We start from the raw sequence: 22,667 nt of genomic DNA, 5'->3' as shown, positions 1-22,667 counted from the left end.
AAGTAAATAAAATGAATGAAGATAAGATACACCTATCTATGAAGTGAAATATATTCTAAGGAAATTGTGAATTCAGAATGATGGCTTCTTTTTGTACATGCACCTGGCTAGGAATAGATTTAAAAATATTTGAATCTAGAGACATAAGAAAGACCAGTACGTAATTAGGCATAGAAATGCACCTCAATTGCTTTTCGGTAGTCAGTTTAGTCCTCAAATGTGCTTTTTGTTGGTCAACTTAGTCCATAAAATAACTATAAAAAAAAAGACACTAGGTCCTGTATTTACAGTTAGGCGGGATTAGGGTTGGAAATTAAAGCGGGATTACAGATATAAAGATAAAAATAACAATACGATATACATACAAAGAATTTCTTATAAATCAACCTTTTACATTTGTAATGAATCTTTAACTTTCTCATTTTAATTTTACTCTAAAAAATTGAAAGTCAAGTAAATTTCTTTTCTATGTATGCAAAATATCACTACCAATCCTATGAATTAAAATTCAAATCACAAGTTGCCTTCCACTATCTGCCATCTACCATTGTGCAGGTAACTTGGTTCACTGTGCAAGATTCATCTTTTTTACTTGAAGAAGAATCAGTTTCAATAGGATTGCTTCCTAGGCAAAATCCAGGATTTTTCGGCTCTGCTATTGTCGCTGTTTCACTACTCAACATCAACACCACTGAAGACATTGTTGGTCTATCTTCTGCTCGCTCTTGTACGCATAATAGCCCAACTTGTATGCATCTATGAACCACAGAAGGTGAATATGAATTACCAATGGAAGAATCAATCAGTTCCAAAGCTTTTCCTTCTTTCCAAAGCTTCCAACTCTACAAAAAAGAAAAAAAATCAATTTATTTGTTAGCAAGAAGCAAGAGATTATACGATGAGTTTACAAATTACAACTAATAAAGCAACTCTAATTCATACATGACCGAGAAGATTCAATTCTTTGTTTGCGGAATAGAAACCTCGGTTCTTTGTTCCACTTATGATCTCCATCACAAGAACACCGAAACTAAAAACATCAGATTTCACGGAGAAGATTCCATCCATAGCATATTCAGGCGACATATAGCCACTGCGAGTAACAAAATTGTTTATAGATTGTAAGATAAATAGATCATTGTTAATTTTGGATATTTTTTGGAGCGGCAGTGTACTCACTATGTTCCAACGACTCTAACTGTATTTGCCTCCGTCTGATCCGTGCCAAAAATTCTAGCCATCCCAAAATCTGATATCTTTGGATTCATTTCTCGGTCAAGTAAAATGTTGCTTGCCTTAAGATCTCTATGGATGATCCTAAATCTAGAATCTTGGTGAAGGTAAAGAAGTCCTCTAGCTATTCCACATATAATGTTGAAGCGTGTTTGCCAGTCTAGCGAGGATCTTTTAGCTTTGTCTGAAAATCAAACATTTGTACACACATTAAACCAAGCGTAAAAAAAATAAAACATGATTATATAAATGTTAATGAAATTAAATTAACTCACCGAACAAAATAGCATCAAGGCTTCTATTTTCCATGTACTCATAAACTAGAACCTTTTCATCTATCTCAAAGCTGCAACCAAGTAGTCGAACAAGGTTTCGATGTTGAAGCTTAACAATCAACTTTACCTCATTTTTAAATTCTTCAACACCTTGGCCAGAATTTTTTGATAATCTCTTTACCGCAATATCTTGACCTTCCAACAACCTACCCTGATGTAACCATAATTATTCATATGTTAAATCAAATGTATGATATAAGACTATTAAGACTTATTTTGGTGATATCTACAATAACAACTTTGTATGATTGCACCTATTAATTACTGTGCAGTAATTGTATATATGCGTCGAGTATTAGGACTTATCATGGTGACAGATATAAAAAAGAACTTACTTTGTAAACAATACCGAAGCCTCCTTGTCCAAGTTTATTTTGTTCAGAGAAATTGTTTGTAGCCATAGTTATGGTATTAAAATCGAAGAACGGCAATTCTAGATCATCCATGTTATTTTCATTTGATTGTTCTCTATTACTTGTAAACACTCCATCAGTTATAAGCAAATCCTGACTTTTTTCTAATGAACCTGATTTAGGAACAACAAACAAAACATTTCATTATTCAACATGCATTCAGAATAGTACATTCATTCATATATGTATATAGGACATGTACATTACCTCTTTTTTCATGCTTCCCTTTCAAATTCAATAGAAACTGCAATTTTTTCTTCCTCCACAAGAAACATAATCCTACTGCCAAAAATATAATAGCTGCACCACCAGCCATAATGCCGATAGCCTTAGCTGTCTTGCGATCAGAACTTTCTCTTAGCACTTCATCATCTGAGACAAAATAGTTTTTGTAGTTAAGAATAATATCCACTTTCTATTTAGTTTGTTTTTAAGTTACAATTATTTTAGAATTAAGATGTGCAAGTGCAAAAAAATTGATGTTGAACATAGGAACATATATATAAATTATTGCAGACATAAAGGCATGTCAATTCTGTACCAAAAAAAAAAAAAGGCATGTCAATTTAAAAAGAAACCAATAAGCTCAATATAATAATAAAAAAAATACTATTAGTCCACAAATCCTAGCTCAACTGGCAGAAATGCCGAAATTCCTAGTGTTGAACGTCATGACTAGGGTTCAAACTTCAGTCTCTCTACTTTGTGTGTGTGAGTTTTCAATGGCTTTGTCATTTCATTTATCAGACTAATTTGTGTGTGAGTTTTCAATGGTTTTGCGGTTTTAAAAATATGCATGCTTCATAGAGTACAATGCAAGAAAGGGTATCATGTGCTAAAGTATTAAAAATATGATGTTGCTCAAAAACTTAGAGGAGGCAAAAGCCACTTTTCTTTTTATGTACTAGTAAAATCAGACCAATTTTTATATTTTAATCATGTCTTTTCTTATTAGAAATAAGTGAGCAGTCACAAAAAGGCTAAGTAGAAAAAAGTGAAGAAAACTTTTGTTTATTTATGAAAATTAATGGATTCTCTACCGTTAGAGACTTGACATGCAACTTTACCAAAGTTGATAAAAATCTCCCTTTGAGTCCCACCACAGAAGGTGGAGGGCACCATTTTAATCACTAGATTCTATCTTTACAAATTTTGTCAAATTCCAATAGAAATACTTGTTTATGATGTGACCAACAAAATCATGATCATGCATTTATAAAATAAAGTTATAACAACTAGTCCCATTAATTATTATTTAAACATATGATATGGTGCATGTAATAACTATTATAACTATATAGAGAACTTGATCAATTACTTGATTTAGTTTAGATAACTATAAAAATGGGAAAGTGGTTTCTAAATGCAAAATATTTCTTCTTAGAAACATGAAACACAATCACATATACATTATTTGTAATCAAGTTTTTCTATAGTGAGCATGTGAATGATATCAACTATTAATAAAGAGATTAATAAGTTATATTATATGCACACGTATATCAAGATTATGGGTGACTCGATCTGCAAAATATAAGTACTAGATAGAATAGTATATAGGACACTACAAGACAAAACAGCACAGGACAAACATTTAAGGTATTAAACAGATTTTGCATTGTGCAATGTTTGGTGGAGAAAATGTTATTTCGGTATTTTAGACAACTTGTACAGAGGACAAAAAGTTGTCCCGTGATGCAATGGGAGACAAGAATTTCATATTTTCTCCTGTCTCTTGGCTCCCAGTTTGTCCAGTATCAAAAACAGTTTTAAAATCAAACACAGTACAACTGAAGTTGTCCTCCTATACGCACAATTTTCTCCTTTAGAGAAATCAAATTATTATATTTTGCATTAATTGCGGCAGCAAATGTTAGGTGTAAAATGAAAATATAGAGCCTCACAAGTCAAAAAATAGTTGGCCCACAACCCACCAATTTGTGATTTAAATTTTGAAGGCCTTAATACCGGATTTCAATTCATGACAACAGACCCTTAGAGTGGAGGATCCCACAAAACTTTATTAAAATTAAATTCCTATATAAAATTATTATCGTTCCTTGGGATACTAGTTAAAAAAAAATATACTATATTAAAAATATATATTAGATTTAGTTTTCTAACTAATTACTATTTAGCATTTTTGTATAAATTATATATATATATATTTTATTCCCATTAACTCACGCAAAGAATCATGAATTATGAATACTTGCAATTTGCGCACATGTTTTTTCCGTCAACAAACAAAACAGGTAGATATATGATATAGTTTATTTGTCTTTATCAACCATTTCTAACGTATGGATTGGAATTGGAAAGTTGTTCATATGTGGAGAAGAAGACAAATAAACTAGGACTCCCTATTTATTTCCATGCACATACTAATAAAAAATATTTTGAGCTATTTTTAGTGTTAAAAAGTCACATTTGTTAGAATGTACTAATTATTTATTTTTTTACTTTTATAGTGTTATCCTATATGTTTAATATAATTGCATTAGTAAATGTTCACTATCCTTAATCCACTATATTTTTTTCTAGGACAAAATTATCACAATTCATATAAAATAAAATAAAAAAGACATTATTTAAGAAAAATAATTTACTAGACTTGACGAAAGAGGACATGAATCATCAATCATACATGATCGAGGAGTCACATTAGACTCGAAGTCGATATACTACTTCAATATTGATGTGGCATGGTGGTTAATTTCATTCACAATTGGGTGTAGTGGGAGGTGGATTTCCCACAATTACAGTATGGTGATGTAACTGATCTGAGACGTATGATATCTGATCAACAGTTGAGATTGATTTACTATATAAAACTATATTTTAAATTCAAACCGTTCGATTTTAAATCACCGATCAAAATAATTATAATGTAAAATTGCGGATCATAGTGAATCTAAATCCGGATGTCGTGTAAAACGTTTCTTTAAAACTTTTGATAACTTTGCCACATTAACGTTTCATATCTTTGGAGAGAAAACAACCGTGTCAAATAATGTAACAACTAAAAAGTTTAAAACTAGGAAGCAATGAGACCCAAACAAAACATTGAAGAGAACATGGATCATTATTATGAGTCTATGACTTGTCATCATTCAAAAGAAACCCACCGGCCAACAACAACAAAACAAATTCCAAATTTCCAACTCATTATATTCCAAAAGCTAAAACTGCTTAATTTTAGTACACTCTCAATTTTCTCAAACTATTCATGAGTATGGCACCAATATTTTTGGACACTAGTTAAAGAACTCAGAATCATATGTATGGATCAAAATTCGAACTTAGAATCTCTCAAATTCCAAGCTTGATGATTCTTTGGATGAAACCCTTTAATACAATTACAAACAGGTGAAGCATTTGTATCACATATACCAAATGGACCACACTCTTTATAATTATCACATTGATCTTTTGGTGCATACCAAAATTTAGTCCAAATTTTTCTACTATGTATCCATGTAAGTCTGTGAAGTTCACCTAATGAATCTACACTGAGTTTTGAAAACAATGATTCATTCCCAATTGAAAATGTATAATAAACTTCATGTTCATTTTGAACAAAACTGAATTGAATTGAATCAGTAACTGGTTGCATCTCAGGTACACCACTGAATCTTTTACCATTCCATGGTCCACTTCTATAAATTCTTCTATTTCTATTCCAAAGAAAAATTTCTGGAACACCATGATAATCCATCTTGAAAGATATATCTCCAATTGAAGAATCTTGATCTGTTACTTTCCATGAGTTTATGTGTGTTTCTGTGTTTGTGTCAAAATTCCAACCAAGTTTCATACCAGGTAACAAAGTATCTGTTGGAAAATCGAAACTTTGCCATAAAAACTTTGTTGGGTCGTTTTCATTTGGTGATTCTGATACAACCAAATTCCCAGAATCCAAAAGTTGAAGAATTGGGTTTTTGTTAAAGGTTGAATTTTTATTGATTTTTTCGGTGGCCCAAATGGTTTTATTGGATTGATCGATGATAATAAGGTTTCCTGTGTCGGTTAATTTGAGGAAAGAATTGGGATTTTGAATTGGGGTGTTTCTGTTTGCAACCCAAACCACTTGTCTGTTATCATGGTCGATGTTGTAGCTGTTGGGAAAAACCGGCATAGAGAAAATAAAGAAACGCAATCAACAACGCAAGAATATAATGTGGAAACTCCAAATCGGAGAAAAAACCACGGTCGTTGTCAAAACCGACAACCAGAGAATAAACACTATGTGAAAATTGTTACAACACATAGATTATACCCTCAACCTTCCCTTGGCCCCCAATACACCCACACTCTTTAAAGTAAATATTTGAACTACAACTCAAATACTCTTAAACAAAGAGCATAAGAGAAAAGCAAAAAGATATATAGCTTTGATTTCCCCCTTGCTTCACAATTCTAAGCGATGTGGGACTTTCAATAGCTATTTTGTAACCTTCTTCTTTTTCTTCATTAGCAATTTGAGACTTACATTGCAATCAATCCCAACAGTAACGTATTCCTAGGAACCAGGAAAAATTGTCGTAGGAAAAGAAACTGAGTTGGAAAATTCCTGTTGGTGACAAAAGGGTTTCGTTGAGTTTAAGGATTTGGGTTGTTGTTAAGGTATCAGAAGAAGAAACAGAGATTGATAAGAAAATGGTTGAAGTTGAGAGAGAAAAGAGAAAGAGTGTTTGGAGGGTGTGGAAACTGAAAGCTTTCATGATGTTTGTTTGAAAATGAAAAAATAATAGAGACACTTTGTTTATTGGTAGTATATGGAAAAGACTTCTTTTCATGTTCAAGAGTCAAATCAAACACAATAAAATTTGTCACCATTGTAAAAAAAAAATTAATTTGTATTTAAAGTTGGTGTAAAGTTATTTTACATCAACAGTGTAAAATTATTAAATTATAAAAGAGTTTAATTTTTATTTTAAATTAACGGTGTAAATAAATTAAATTATAAAAATAGTTTAATTTTTATGCACCGTCGGTGTAAAGGTATTTTATACATTGACGGTGTAAAATTATTTTATCCTGACGGTGTAAATAAATTAAATTATAAAAAGAGTGTAAAATATTTTACACCGTCGGTGTTTTACACCGTCAGTGTAAATGTATTTTACACACACAGCTGGTGTAGGTGTAAAGTTATTTTACACCGGGGGTGTAAATAAATTAAATTATCAAAGAGTTTAATTTTTATTTTAAACCGACGGTGTAAATAAATTAATTTATCAGAGTTTAATTTTTATTTTAAACCGACGGTGTAAATAAATTAAATTATAAAAAGAGTTTAATTTTTATGCACTGTCGTTATAAAGTCATTTTACTTCGTCGGTGTAAAGGTATTTTACACACACCGACGGTGTAAATAAATTAAATTGTAAAAAGAGTGTAATTTTTATGCACTGTCGTTGTAAAGGTATTTTTACACACTGACGGTGTAAAGTTATTTTACACTGACGGTGTAATTAAATTAAATTATAAGAGTTTAATTTTTATACCGTCGATCTAAAGGTAATTTACACATGCATACCGACAGTGTAAAGTTATTTTACACCAACGGTGTTTTCTTTGCCCGATTTGCAGTGTAGTAGCAACTCAGTATACAGTTGAACTAGGCCGTTTTATAATGGGGACGGTGTGGTTGATAGTCTACTTGCACAATTTTGGGCAGTGCTACGAAACGTCTTAAAGAAAACGAGCTAATCCGCGACTTACCCCAGTAATAATAATAATAATAATAATAATAATAATAATAATAATAATAATAATAATAATAATAATCAGTCTTAAATCTTGGAATAAAAATGCTTTTGGCCATATTTTAAAAGGCAACACGTCCAAATTAATTATAAGATTGGATGTATTTGTGCTTATCATCTTCCTTCAAAGCCTTTTGCACTTATTTCTGGATTCTTTGCTCCTTCAGTTCAAAACCAAAGTTGAAGATTCTTTGGATCTCTCTGACTTATTGACATTAATTGGGTGCATAGAAAACTGTTATAAAAATATTTGACAAAATTTTTTTAATTTTTTTTTTGACAAAACCAAAATTTTTTAATTTAAAAATAACATTACTGGTGTTGTTCTTTATTAAATGTCTTTAAAAATTTAAGATGGATGAACATTAACATTTGAAGATACTAATGTTATAATTAAGCATGTGACAAGTAGCTTCATTGATAATTTTTTAATGAGTTTATCTTTAAATGTGATTGTACTTATCTTATAATCTTGCTTCAAAGCCTTTTCCTCATCTTCTTTCTTGCTTCCTTCAACATTACTCCTTCGGTTCAAAATTAAAGTTGAAGATTCGTATGTAAGATCTTTCTAACTTATTCACGTTAATTGAAAAAAAACAAAAATATGGGAAATTTTTTTATTGGAATCTTTATGTTGGGAAATAAAATGTTGACCGTTAATTAAAAACTTAACATTATAGGTTCTGTTCTTTTTAAGTGTCTTAAATAATTTGTGTACACATTACAATTAAGGAAATAAATAATTGTTTTTTCTTTTTTGGTGAAGTAGTTCGGTGGTTAGAAATTTCACCTAAAGTGGATAAGTGAGATAATCGGAGTTCGAATTACGACCCCTGCATATATAATGCAATGTCCTACCAACTGAATTATCTAATTTTAAGGTGGATAATTGTTTTTATTGTTATGACAGTATAAATGTTTTATTGTCTTTTCACTATTATTATTATTATTATTATTATTATTATTATGAGAAACGAGAACTATTAATAATAACCATCAAATTTAATTGACGCATCATATTAAAATTATAGCACTCACACCCAAGAGCACTTAGATGAGATGACGCAGATCTCTTCTAGCTTAACCAAGGTCCTGGGTTCGATCCCTGACTTGGGCATGCAGCAGTGTTAAAACTTTTAGGGAGTGTTTGCCACCCATTTGGGTCCCAAAAGGCTCGAGGATTAGTCTCTGCACTTGCGCGCAGAGGGTACCCGGTTTACGCCAAAAAATTATAGCACTCACTTAAAATTATACATGATTTTATTTGTGCAAATTGAAAAAAATTTCTATATATAATTTTCATAATTTATTTCAGCTCTCTCCAAAACTTATCGAATTAGTACATCTTTATATCTCTTTTCAATTTTCAGGATTGTTCTCTTGTGAACATTATGCTAACTCGAGAAGTGTTATTTATCGCGAACACCATTTCACGAAAATTTCACGAACTCTACTTTTATTTGCTTTTTTATTTTTTCCCACAAATCTATTATTATTATATTATTTGGGAGGGTTTGATGAAATGAACATGTACACGTGGCATGCTACCATTCTTCCTCTTCTCATATGCTTTTGACATTTATTTCACATAAGTACATTTACATAAGAATTTTAAAATGCCAATTTTCATTACTTTGCACAATTAATATTTTTTGTCCCGATCAAAGCTGTGCAATGAATAACATAACCGAAAAAAGTTGTACATGTAAGTTTACGTGTAGATACTATATACTGTGCAATATGTATGTACGAAATTAATGAAGGAAAGAAAAAAAAATATCTGAACCGCGAGACTCCTGAGCATTTTTCTAAGTATCTAGGCATGCCTATTGTGTATGGAAGATCAAAGAAGCAGATTTTTAACCACATAAAGGAAAAAATATGGCAGAAGCTCAAAGGCTGGAAGGAAAAGAACTTGTCTTTTGCTGGCAGAAGTACCCTAATCAAAGCAGTGGCTCAGGCTATCCCTACCTACCTTATGAGTTGCTTCCTTATTCCTAAAGGGATATGTGACCAACTAGAAAAGATGATATGCAACTTCTGGTGGGGTAGCACCACTGACCACAGGAAAATGCACTGGGTAAAATGGTCAAACATCTGCACTCAGAAAAATAATGGTGGTCTAGGATTCAGAGACTTAAGAGCCTTTAATGAGGCCCTTTTAGCAAAACAAAGTTGGAGACTCATTACCAACCCTACCTCCCTTGTAGCCCAAGTTTTAAAGGCTAAGTATTATCCTAAGGAAGACTTACTTCATGCAAAATACTCCAAAAATATGAGCTATACTTGGAGGAGTATTATCCAAACCAATTGGATCATCAAAAGAGGCAGCTATTGGACTATAGGATCTGGCCAAAACACTAATATTTGGGAGGACAACTGGATACAACAGGCTAGCTCCACCTACAAATGCAACCCAAAACCAAACAACTTGAACCTCACTAAAGTTCAGGAACTCATGGATACCAACAACAATGCTTGGAAGGAGGATATCATCAATCAAATTTTTCAACCATATGAAGCTCAGATGATTCTTAAAATTCCAATTATGGATAAAGCTCAACCTGATACTCTCACTTGGGACAACACTCAAGATGGCATCTACTCTGTTAAGTCAGGCTATCATTCCATCATGGAATGGAGCCATACACTAAATGCAACTACCTCAAACAACTCTCAGGACTTATGGAAAGCTATCTGGAAACTAAATGTGCCCCCCAAGCACACTCATCTCCTATGGAGAGTCCTAAAGAATGCCCTACCTGTTAAGAACAATTTGTTCAAAAGGGGTGTCAGATGTGACCCCCTCTGCCCTCGTTGCACTAATTGTCTAGAAACTACCAACCATGTGTTTTTAGATTGTGAATGGACGAAACAAGTCTGGTTTGCCTCATCCTTAAACCTAAATCTAGGGCAAAATCAGATCACTGATGTCTATGACTGGATCAGATACATGATTAACAATACAAACAAGGAATGCATAGAACAAATTACAGCTATCATATATGGTATATGGTATGCGAGAAATATGCTTGTCTTTCAGGAGAAACTCTTACCACCTCAAGAGATCAGCTCCATAGCCACCAAGCAGCTTCAAGAATACCAACTTCATGGCTTTGAACAGGAAATCCACGAGCCCCAGGTGAGAACAAAAAGTTGCAGCAACGACATCAGCTGGAGTCCACCGCTTAGGGGCACCCTTAAGATCAATGTGGATGCTCACCTAAGCAGTGATGGCCATTGGTCGACGGGGTTGGTTCTAAGACGGGTGGATGGGAGCACCGTCGGGGTTGCGACTAGGACTCACGATGGAGCAATGGATACTGTCACGGGTGAAGCTAGGGGTTTATTGGATGCAATAGAGTGGATTGAAAAGATGGGGGAACGAAACGTGATTTTCGAACTCGACTCACAAGTTGTGGTTAATGCAGTCAGGAAGCACAGAGAGATTCGAAGAAATTGGGGACAAGCTGTGCGGCGATGCAAACAATTCCTCAGTACAAACCCTAGATCTGATATCAATTGGGTCCCTAGGAGGGCTAACCAAGCTGCCCATGAAATGGCTAGGTGGGCTGAAGTTGAGCCCAATAAGGATTGGACTTCAAATTTCCCCTCTTGTATTTGGCCTATTATCCAAAAAGAAATAGGCAATGTAATTCCCTCTTTTTTTGATTAATATAATGTGTTTCCTTTCAAAAAAAAGATAATCATGGCATTAGTAAAAACAAAAGGAATATTTTATAATAAAAAAAATACTCAAATAAGGAATATTTAAAGAATATTCTAAATATTATAGTACGTTATATCCTTATTTGTAGTGAATTGAAATAGCAGTGCAATAAAAAATGTCTAATGTATAAAAAAGGGAAAATATGGAATAAAATTAATTAGCACTTGAACCTTTTTAAGTAGCTATCCTTTTGAAACCTGGTGGCCGCCCAATTGCTTTCTTTCAACACAGGTGCAGTCTGATTCAACATTGTTGTTTACTCTGATCCGGTACCCCTTCTTAAACATATTGGATGTGGGTGTGATGGATTTAGTTATAGTATTGAATAACAAGCATAAAGTGGATGTGAAGTCAACATATATGAATATGATATCGTGATTTTCATTCTTTTCTGTTGGGTTCATTTTTCCATGTTTGAATGACAATATTGTAATCTATTTATTTTATGGATTGTGTTGTTTGTTTTGGACATATTTTTATTTAGTATATTCACGGTTGTATTTTTATATTTTTTTTGGTACATCGGGTGTATTATTTCTTTTTATTTTAGCGATTTTACGTTGATAACTTCTCTAAAATATTTCATTTTCTCTCTTTTTTTTCTCTTTCCAATTTTAATCATTTTATATTATTCTTCATTTCAGCTTTTGATCATTTTATCTTTTCAACTCATTCAAGTTTTTTTTCATATTCTTCATTTGAATTATAGTAAAAGCAAATTTGAAAACCAATGACTGATAAAAATAAAACTCGAAGAATTATTTTGAATATTTTTCAATATAAATAGTATGTAAATCATATAATATTGAATGCACTACTTTATTTTCTAAGTAATTATTTTTAAAAATTGAAATTTCATTAATTGTTCATATATAGATTAAAAATGTTTTGTTATGAACTCATACAGGTTGTATAGCATCAAGTGCAGACCCAAATGTTGTTCTAGATGTTTCTGAATATTTTGTTGTCTGATAAGGTAATATAATTTTCTTATGCAATTTCTGGTTATAAGCAAAAGATGAAATGAAATTCTCACTACAAGAAAATAATCATATACCGGCAGTCAAATAGCGGCAGTTGCTCACTAACCGCAGCCGCTTCCACATATACCAGCAGTTTGGTAGCCGCCGCTAATGTTTATATAATACCGGCTGTTGGCTTATATCTAACACCGTCGGTTTGAATCACCGCTGATTGCTTATAGTAGATTTGGGAAAAACACCGCTACCTTATCTACTTTCCCTTGTTTTTTTCTTCACTTTTCCCTCATATTTTTCCTTCTTTACCTCATCCTCAGAAGAAGCGTCAAAATTGCTCCCGTCCTTTCGACGCCGTAGTTCCATCCACAGTTGTTGTTCCTCTCGTCGCCACCGCAGCTCCTCCTCAACACAGGTTTCATCGCTCTCTTTTTCCCCCTCTCTCTTCCTGTCTCCGATTACGATCCCTTGTTATCCATGTGTTTGGTTAGGATTTTTCTCTTGTTTTGCTTAATTTGTTAATTTCTTGGATTCTTCTACAATTTGATTTTAGGGTTTTTAAGTTTAGTGGTTTAATTTCTTGGATTCTTCTACAGTTTGATTTTTAGGGTTTTTGAGTTTAGTGATTTAATTTCTTGGATTCTTCTGCATTTTGATTTTTAGTGTTTTGATAGTTTGTTAATTCTCTTGGATTGATTCTTCTACCGTTTCAATTTGATCCAAATTTCACATTTTTTTTTAATTAAACATATTGATCAGATTTATATAATGAACAAATGTGTAAAATATAAAAAAGCACACTTATCAGGAACCTAGATCATCTTTGTATTACAACATATTATTGATTATTGATGAAAGAATCGTGTAAATTTTCATTAATGGTAACAAAAATTCAACCAAAATGCATTATAGGAATGGAGGCACACTTGGTTGGGCACAACCCCAAATGAAAATATTTGGGGGATCAAATTTTTATGCATTTATTCTAGACATATTATAATTGGCCTACAAACATGTAAATACTAAATGGTATATTATTAGCTTAATTAGACTCAGATCTCATTACATAATCATTCTAGTTGAATTCCATGAAACCATCAAAAGATCACACTCACCTCCAACAAAGTCTTTCTTTTTGCTTTAGTGAGTGATTCCCTTCAAATTCTGCTGGAGTTCCTGAGAATCCCGTTCCTTTGCAAGGTTAGTAAAATTTTATGTTTAATTGTGGAATATGGCCTGATGCTATTATTCATCATTGAATTTGTCTATGATTGAGCGTAAGAAGAAGCAATTACAAACATCACTTTAAACTAAGCACCGTTTATATTTCATTACCCTTTTTTTAACATTGAAAGTTCATACTCTTAGTAATTAGCAAGGGATGACTGTACATATAGATTCCTTAATATTGAATCAATTGAAATAAGTGATATAGATACTTTCAAGACCCTTCTTTATTCCCTCGTAGCAGAGTGTCAGTGTGTGTGTTGGTGTGTGAGGGATATTTATATCATGTCAAACTAAGGTCACAATATAATAATTGTTACCTCTTTGAAAAGACTTGATCACAAACATGGCATACTCCATCGTTGCTTAATATCTCATTGGCATCTTCAGTGCATGTTAACTATGTTAAGGAAACCAGAACAATGTGAATAACCACTTGAATAACAGAACAAATAGGAGTATCTACCTAATTTGATATGAACTATACTGATTTTATTTACTGAGTTTCCTCATTATGTTTTAAATTAACATGGAAATGACAGGGATGCTATTACTGTATCAGTTATAAATTTAATAAATTCTATACGACAATAAACCACCAAGCCTTATTATACAAGTTCCAAGTTTCACACTGATCAATTTTGTAATCTTAATTTTCTCTTTGTAGGTTTTGAACCATTTGTTATATCTTATGAGAGTTTCAGAAAAGGCACTCCAAAGACGAGAGTTGCTTTGGCTCTTTGTCATCTTTGTTTTGCAGATGACCAGAGAAAAATATTTATTGACCACAATGGTATGCATATTCTTAGTCAACCTTTTGCATTAGTGTTATGTATCTTGCCTATGAAATCCTTTTTATGGATACTTTGTTGCCTATTCGATTCTTTTTGAAGCTGAGCATCTGTTCATGCAGGGCTGGAGTTGCTTATTGGACTTCTTGGTTCATCGTGTCCTAAGCAGCAACTCGACGGTGCCGTGGTAAACCTCAAATAAGTCTCGAGTTCTTGGTTCATCCTGGAGTTGCTTACAAGGTATTAATACTTATGCTTATTGATGTTTAAGTGCCACCTAAAACCATTCTTTAAATATCTCTAATCTAATTCTTTTGTTGTGACTCTGCCTGATGCATGTGAACAGACTAAGAATGGATATGATGCATTTTGAATATGATGGTATGTAAATAAAAAGGCTAACATCTGTTAAAAAAAAAAAGGATAAAAAAAATAGAAAGTTACATGTTGAATAAAGTTTTAAGTATATATAAAGATCTTAATCGATCTGCCTTTCTTTGTAAGTCAACAACTAACCCGAAAAATTCAGAGATCAAGGTTAATTTGCTTACCATGCTTACATTTTGTGTTGAGATTGAATATGTGAACAAGTTTTTGTGTTGATTTATTGATATTTATGCTAACTTTATGATTTATGTTGCTTTTCCCCTCTAGGTGTATGGTGTAGAACCACCTGAAAGTGCAGTATTGAATGGAAGAAAATCAGGTGATTTTACAACTCTGAATATTTTTTCTGGTCTTCAGTCTTTATATGTGAATGTTATTGTATTCATGGAAGATTACAACTCTAAATGTTCATATTGATGGTTTCAGGTGATTTTACAACTCTGAATGTTCATATTGATGGTTTTAATTGGTCTTTCAAAGACATTGGCTGAAGATGCTGCACGATCGTTGGTGGCGAAGGTGCATAGCTGAACTAATGAAGCAATTCTTTGCAAGAGGCAGTTCTGGTGTGTAGATCAAGTAATTTTTATGAGTGTTGGGTATCAATAGCAACCTGCAAAATCTTGCAGGTTAGGATTCATATTTGGCTTATTTTTCATTCTCTTTTGATTTTGTGTGGGTGAGGCAGTGTGGCCTCTATTGTGTTTATAGAGTGTCCTGTGCTGGATGTCAATATCTATTCCCTATTTTGATCTCTCATTTTTCTGGTGATGTCATGTTTATATTCTATTAGCATACATGTCTTGTCTTGTCTAATTATGCTCCCAGCCTTAATATCTGATGTACAATGTTTGCAGCATCAGAGTGTTGTATACCTTATTGCAATTTTTTACTATTGGTTCTCTTTTCAGACTAAAGCTGATGAGATAGCAAAATTGATGAATGAGAATGAACAATTCCAAGCTTTAATTGAAGATTTGAAGGTATATTTATTTTTTCAATACATCATAGTTAGGATCATGTTTTGCTTTAATATTCAGTTTTTTTTTATACAATCCATTGATCAAAAGAAAGAAAATAAATAATTTCTCTAATTGAACTTTGGGTTTGAATGATTAAAGCATGTGGTTTCTTGTCTTTGTTGAGGTTTGGTTAATTTTTTGTTCTTCTATAGAAAGGGATGATGCTTGATAGTGTGGAGTTAACAGGAAGTACAAGTTGGCTTGGAGTTGACAGGTCTGGTATGGAACATCTTGCTTTAAAGTCTATTTTGATGTGTAAATCCCATTTTAATTATTAATGTTGTAATATTCAAATCATTCTAATAACTCAGTTCACTATATATTGACTAGAAACAACATATATGTTGTATGCAGGTTCTTTAGGTGTGATTTACATTCATTAGGTGTGGTAAAGTATTTTTAGTTGGTTTGGTTTGATGTTGGTGCTGCCATCAAATTTGCCTTTGTTAATTGCTCAGCTGGTCTATGCATAAAGTTTACAAGTTCTCTGCACATCCTTAAACTATGCAATGTGCAATATTCATTAATTTACAATCATTATATCTCATCTTAGGTGTTGAATTTGTGATTAAGCTCTTCTATTTGTGACTTCAATTTCATGTTTGTATTTTGGATATTGAATTACTGAAATGCACTTATCAATTAGGCTCCAATATGTTAACCATTTAATTAAGTTCTTCTATGTTTAAACACTATTTTAATTAAAATTATGTTTTCCTTAATGATTATTGTTTTGAATTTTATAAATTATTATTTTGAAGCAGTTGGGAAAAAAAAATTTAAAAATTTTGTGGGAAACAAAAAAAAAATATGGGAAAGAAAAATTACAAAAAATGTTTTTTTTTTTTAAAAAAGCTAATAGCGGCGGTTCCAACCGACGCTAAAAGCTCAAAAAACTTGAAAAATAATTACAAACAGCGACGACTGGAACCGTCGCACAATCAATATAACCGACGCTAACGTCCATGCGGCGGTTATTCCAACGGTTTACGTGAACCGCCGCTGTATGACCTAGCGACGCTGCTTGTTGCGTCACTTGTCCAACCGCCGCATAAGTCAATTAGCGACGGTTTAAACCGACGCTAATGCTTTTTTCCAGCTGTCGTCGCTTGCTTCTTTTTTTGTAGTGTCTTTCTCATTTGACCTTTGTTTATTTAAACAATTTTTAGATTAGATGGGTATAATAAGCTTAGAAGGCGGTGGAACTGCAGTCAGATGGTTGAAGGTATGCTGTTAGCAAAATCGTATAATTTGCCGAGATAACATTGACTCCAAAATTGCTTTGTGTATGTTTCCTGGAGTGTTTTCTGATATTTTGGTTTCATAAAGTGTAATAGTATATCTTAATCTTTGATATGAACTAGATTGTACATGAATAGAAGTCGATCACTCTTAACACAACTTATTTGACAAAAGCTAATAAAGATTACAACTGCCTAAGTCTTGTATGAATATGATGACAATTGTAAATTTTACTTTATATAAGTTTTGAATGTTTGAAGTCCAATTGCGTGTGTATTTTTTGTTGGATGCTCACTGATCCAATTGAATGATTAAATCAAGGAATTTTAATAGTGAGTACTTGAGGATTGCACATTTTAATTTAAACTTAATTTTAATTTTAACTTAATTAAGTTTGTTCAGTACTGAGTAATTATTACTTTAAAATTGCTTTTTAGGTTTGTTCTCATTTTATTCATGTACTTAGTTCTTTACAATATAGTAGTTTAATCGGTTTTGATTAGGAAGGTTTTTTTTTATAATTATATAAAATAAATGAAAAAAGCTAAAAAGCTTGAATATTGTTGCGAAATTGCTAGGATATTTAGCTAGAGATTTATTGTTGTAACAATATCCTAGCGATTTAGCTAGGAAACACAAACTTTTGAACACTATTTAACTAGGTATTAAATGGGAACTAGCTAGGATATTCTTTATATTAGTTGCAAATTAGCTAGGAAATTTTTTGGTAGATGATTTGCCGCCCAATCCATGCTACGCCCTATACGATAGCTAATTCACAACAAATCTGTAGCTGACTCTGTTTTGTTAGAGATTAGCTACGAATTAGCTAAAAACGCCGTCGTAGCTAATCCCGTATTTTCTTGTAGTGATAGATTGAAATTTTGAAATAACATTTAATGATTCAATTCATTAATTGTTGATCTATCGATTGCATACCATAAAATGAATAATCCCCGCAACTACAATCAGGACTCGGGAGAGAACTACTTGATGTCAAAACTGAAATCTGAACCAAACTAAATCGGTGTGAAAGCCAAAATAAATAAATTATTAAAGCATTTATCATGTAATTTTTTTATAGACAAATTATTATCTAAAATATGAATAGTACTTAGGACGATGTACAAACAAAGATATATTAAAAGTGACATTAAGTACTACTATTATTTTTCAAGTTAAACCTTTTTAGATAATAAAAGATGTTGACTAAAAAATTTGATATTTAAAAATATTTATCGAAACAAATCAAACAAGATCTTATACTAAAATACAAATGCCTTTTTTTTTTTTAATAATTTCTACTCATATCTATATTTTTACTCATATATTAATATAAAGACCTATTTATCTTATAATTTTTACGAATTTATATTATAGTCATATATTAACAGGATTTTTTAAATTTTAACGGGAACCTATATATATATATATATATATATATATATATATATATATATATATATATATATATATATATATATATATATATATATATATATATATATATATATATATATATATATTTACTTTTTTATATTTTAGTCATATATGGTAGTATATATTTCTATTCATATATTAATACATATAGTATTTTTTTTTTTTGTAATTCATATCCACCTCAAAACATTTTTACAAAACCTCAAAGCCTCTTCTATATATCCCATAGAGAAAATATTTTTCATCAACTTTATAATTCTTTTAGTGGATAATAATAGAAACAATAACTATGATACATTTTTTATTTGATAAAAAAATACGAACTATAGGAATATACCCTAAGAAAATCTATGACACTACATAAATTTTACAATTAATTTTTATGACAAAGTGTTATTTAAATTATTAAATTATATAAAATTATAAATATTCATGTCATTGTCATTAATTATCTTACATTAGCAATTAAAATTAAATTTTTTTAGTTTAAAGTAAAATATATTATTATTTTTTTACGGGAAAACTAAAATATATTATTTTTTTACGGGAAAACTAAAATATATTATTTATAAGTCAATAAATCTACAAACGCATTTTAACCCGTGCATGGCACGGGTCTGGATACTAGTATTTTATAAAAGGCTTAAATATGAAAACGGTCCCTGCAATTACAGCTTGTTTTGATTTTAGCCCCTGGAAAATAAAAATTTTGATTTTAGTCCCTGCAAAATACCAACACTTTTAAAAAGGTCCTCGAGGTGAATTTTTAGCTGACATGTCGAGTAATTGATGATTTGTCAGATGCTGACTTGGATTTTTGATGACGTGGAATTAACATGTCATTTTCATTTAAAAATAAAAAAATAGAAATAACATGTCAGATTTAAAAATAAAAAAAAATACATTGAAAAATAGAAATATAAAATTAATACACTTACAAAAAAAATTTAATATTTTAGATTTAAAATAAAAATAAAAAAATTATCAAAATAGAAAAAAAAAATCACGCAAAGAAGAAAAACATAGTTTTTGTTCATCTTTTTCAAACCGCAGAGGGGTTAATTTTATTTTGCCGGTAAGGGGTTAATTGAAACTGAAAGTTTAGGATAAGAAAGAGTTTTGTTCATCCTCTTCAAATCGCAGAGTCTTCTTCATGAGTTCTTCTAACTGAAATTGAAACTGTTTGTTTTTGTTCATCTTCCTCAATTTCGTTTTTATAATTTTGTTTTCTACTAGTGAACAAGTAACAATAACAACCAGCTAGTTACTAAGAGAAGAAAATTCCAATATAGGAATTTTGTGAGAAATTCCTATATTGGAATTTTCTTCTCTTAGTAACTAGCTGGTTGTTATTGTTACTTGTTCACTTATTGCTTGTTGTTCTTATACAAAAGAAACACACACTGCTTTTATAGCTAATAGTAAATGAAAATAAGGAAGGTTACGAGAACCTTATGGAGAATCTTAAGGAACGCTTACCCATTTATTTTCATTTGTATTAGCTATAAAAACATTGTGTGTTTCTTTTGTAAGAACAACAAGCAATAAGTGAACAAGTAACAATAACAACAAGCTAGTTACTAAGAGAAGAAAATTCCAGTATAGGAATTTTGTGAGAAATATTTAGAGAGAAATATTTCTTTGGGTGTAACTGGGTTGTGGGTTCTGTGAGAAAAACACTTTGTACATTTCATTATTATTAATATTAGTGTGCTTCCGCATTATTTTGCTCTTCCACAAATCTGATAATATGGGGAAATTTTGCGTAGTTTCCTAACAACTGGTATCAGAGCCAGTTGGTTGATTTTGCTAATTTTCTAGCGAATATATTATTCACATAAATAGCAACTTTTGTGAATAGTGCAAAATTTGGTCGGCGTTACCAATTTTTCATAGAGGTGTTCTAAATCTCGGTGATTCGCGGAAATTTTCAAAGACGATCCTGAGGAAGTCAGATTCGAGTGGGAGCAATGGCTACAGATGAAGGCAAAGTGAAAATTGAAAAGTTCGATGGTGCGGACTTCAGCTTTTGGAAGATGAAAATAGAAGATTATTTGTATCAGAAAAAGCTACATCAAGCTCTCACAGAGAAGAAGCCAGATTCGATGAAGGACGATGAGTGGAACCTTCTCGATAGGCAAGCACTTGGTGTTATCCGATTGTCGTTATCTCGTAATGTTGCTTTTAACATTGCGAAGGAGAAGACAACCGCTGGTCTTATGAAGGCTCTTTCCAGCATGTATGAAAAGCCTTCAGCATCAAATAAAGTTCATTTGATGAGACGGTTGTTTACGCTTCGGATGATAGAACGCGCATCGATTGCGCAACATATCAACGAACTTAATATTGTCATAACCCAATTGAGTTCAGTTGGTATCGAATTTGACGATGAAGTACGAGCATTGATACTTTTGTCTTCCTTACCAGATAGTTGGAGCGCTACTGTCACGGCTGTGAGTAGCTCGTCCGGAAGTACAAAGATGAAGTTTGATGATGTTCGTGATCTGGTTCTCAGTGAAGAAATCCGACGGAGAGAGTCGGGTGAATCGTCATCCTCTTCAGTATTGCATACAGAGTCAAGAGGAAGAAATTCAACTAGAGGATATGGACGCGGTAAACCAAAGGAAAGACGGTCCAAATCCAGAAATCATCGTAGTTCCCACAATTCAAAGAATATTGATTGTTGGAATTATGGACAGACAGGACACTACAAAAATCAGTGTAGTCTCCCAAGAAAGAACCAACAAGCAAAAGATGAAGCAAATGTTGCTTCAACCTCAGGAGGAGGTGATACTTTGATATGTTCTTTGGAGAATAAGGAAGAGTCTTGGGTGTTAGACTCTGGAGCATCCTTTCATGCTACTTCCCAGAAAGAATTCTTTAAGAATTATGTGTCTGGAATAAAAGAATTCTTTTAAAATATTCATTCCATGATTCAGGTGGATACATGAAGTCCGAGTTATTGCAGATTCAACAGTCAATCTCCAGAATAAATGCTTGATAGAATTAGAAACGTATGAATTAGGCTCGGAACATGAGTTCCAAAACTACTTAATTTCGGATTCTAAGTTCCGAATCCCTTCTCAAGGGTATTTTGGTCCGAATGGGGGGCTTTGTTAGCAAACAAGGGGCCTAAACAACAATTTTCTAACAAGATTAAGAGATTATCGGGTCCCAAATAAGGAACTAATGACATTATGGGCCAAATGTTTAAAAACCACACCAATCCAAATTTGTGGTTTGGGTTACGATCCAAAACCATTTTAATGAAAAATTGGTTATTTTATAAAACTAATTTAGATATGGTTTCTAACCGCTTCATAACCAATTAATAACCGGTTTGTAATAAAAATTTGGTTACTTAATTGAACCAGTTTTAAATCAATTTTTTACTTAAACAATTTCAATTTTTTTTATTGATTTAAAAAACAGATTTGTTTAATTTTAAAAAGAAAACATAATTTTTCTTTAATTTTATGAAATGAATAATTTGTAATCAACCCAAAAATGTTTGTTTTTTCTAAATCCTAAAAAACACCCGAAAATCCATAAATCGGCTAAAAACTCAAAAAAAATCCTAAAATCGGTAAAAAAAAACAAAAAACCAACTGAAATTCCTAAAATTGGCTGAAAACTCAAAAAATTGACCGAAAACATAAAAAACACCCGAAAATCCATAAATCGGCCGAAAATCAGAAAATTGGCCAAAAACCAAAAAAATCGTCCGAAAACTGTCGAAAACCAAAAAAACACCCGGAAATCCATAAATCGGCCGAAAACCAAAAAAATCGACCGGAAACTCAAAAAAATCATAAAATCGGTCGAACACAAAAAAAACCCGGAAATCCAAAAATCGGCCGGAAACTAAAAAATTCTGCCGAAAACTCAAAAAAAATCCTAAAATCGGTCGAAAACAAAAAAACCTAGAAATCCAAAAATCGGCCGAAAATCCATAAACGGCCAAAAAACAGAAAATTACCCAAAAATCGGTGTTCGGCCGATATTTTGGGTTTTAAACCTATTTTGTGTATTCGGCTGATTTTTTTTGAGTTTTCGGCCGATTTTTTGGGTTTTTGGCCGTTTTTTTGGGATTTTGGCC

General features: G+C 31.9%; 2 protein-coding genes and 1 long non-coding RNA gene across 11 annotated transcripts; 1 reads left to right on the top strand and 2 right to left on the bottom strand.

Moving 5' to 3' along the window:
* Positions 1-333: 333 nt before the first annotated feature.
* LOC123890526 (receptor-like serine/threonine-protein kinase SD1-7) lies at positions 334-2,446 on the bottom strand. 4 transcript variants are annotated; one of them, XM_045940151.1, is made up of 7 exons: positions 2,189-2,441; positions 1,904-2,094; positions 1,509-1,719; positions 1,180-1,417; positions 943-1,093; positions 625-842; positions 334-586 (listed from the first exon to the last, which is right to left on the bottom strand). In XM_045940151.1, exons 1-7 carry the CDS (start codon positions 2,295-2,297, stop codon positions 580-582), a joined length of 1,125 nt encoding a protein of 374 aa, XP_045796107.1. In that variant the 5' UTR covers positions 2,298-2,441; the 3' UTR covers positions 334-579. The 4 variants fall into 4 exon arrangements, with proteins under 4 accessions (XP_045796107.1, XP_045796106.1, XP_045796109.1 ...); XM_045940150.1 differs by having other exon boundaries at positions 334-842; positions 2,189-2,438; XM_045940152.1 differs by lacking the exon at positions 334-586 and having other exon boundaries at positions 649-842; positions 984-1,093; positions 2,189-2,446.
* Positions 2,447-5,270: 2,824 nt separating this feature from the next.
* On the bottom strand, positions 5,271-6,142 carry LOC123892004 (receptor-like serine/threonine-protein kinase SD1-8). The gene has a single exon (XM_045941860.1). It carries the CDS (start codon positions 6,117-6,119, stop codon positions 5,271-5,273), a length of 849 nt encoding a protein of 282 aa, XP_045797816.1. The 5' UTR covers positions 6,120-6,142.
* Positions 6,143-11,689: 5,547 nt separating this feature from the next.
* On the top strand, positions 11,690-16,539 carry LOC123890536. Of its 6 annotated transcripts, XR_006802851.1 has the most exons (9): positions 12,519-12,874; positions 13,604-13,659; positions 14,354-14,479; positions 14,600-14,717; positions 15,132-15,183; positions 15,291-15,493; positions 15,776-15,847; positions 16,039-16,100; positions 16,241-16,539. It is a non-coding gene; the product is annotated as an uncharacterized LOC123890536 (long non-coding RNA). The 6 variants fall into 6 exon arrangements; XR_006802854.1 differs by adding an exon at positions 14,824-14,858 and having other exon boundaries at positions 11,690-14,479; XR_006802855.1 differs by lacking the exon at positions 13,604-13,659.
* Positions 16,540-22,667: the final 6,128 nt, after the last annotated feature.

This window comes from Trifolium pratense, linkage group LG6 (assembly GCF_020283565.1).
Source record: "Trifolium pratense cultivar HEN17-A07 linkage group LG6, ARS_RC_1.1, whole genome shotgun sequence".
Lineage (NCBI taxonomy): Eukaryota > Viridiplantae > Streptophyta > Magnoliopsida > Fabales > Fabaceae > Trifolium > Trifolium pratense.
This window is presented reverse-complemented; position numbering and strand designations above follow the sequence as displayed.

Coding starts and splice junctions, on each gene's coding strand:
- LOC123890526 (XM_045940150.1), bottom strand. CDS start 2,297: ATGGCTGGTGGTGCAGCTATTATATTTTTGGCAGTAGGATTATGTTTC. Junction 2,095..2,188: donor AGGGAAGCATGAAAAAAGAG/GTAATGTACATG, acceptor TTCCTAAATCAG/GTTCATTAGAAAAAAGTCAG. Junction 1,720..1,903: donor GCTTCGGTATTGTTTACAAA/GTAAGTTCTTTT, acceptor TGGTTACATCAG/GGTAGGTTGTTGGAAGGTCA.
- LOC123892004 (XM_045941860.1), bottom strand. CDS start 6,119: ATGCCGGTTTTTCCCAACAGCTACAACATCGACCATGATAACAGACAA.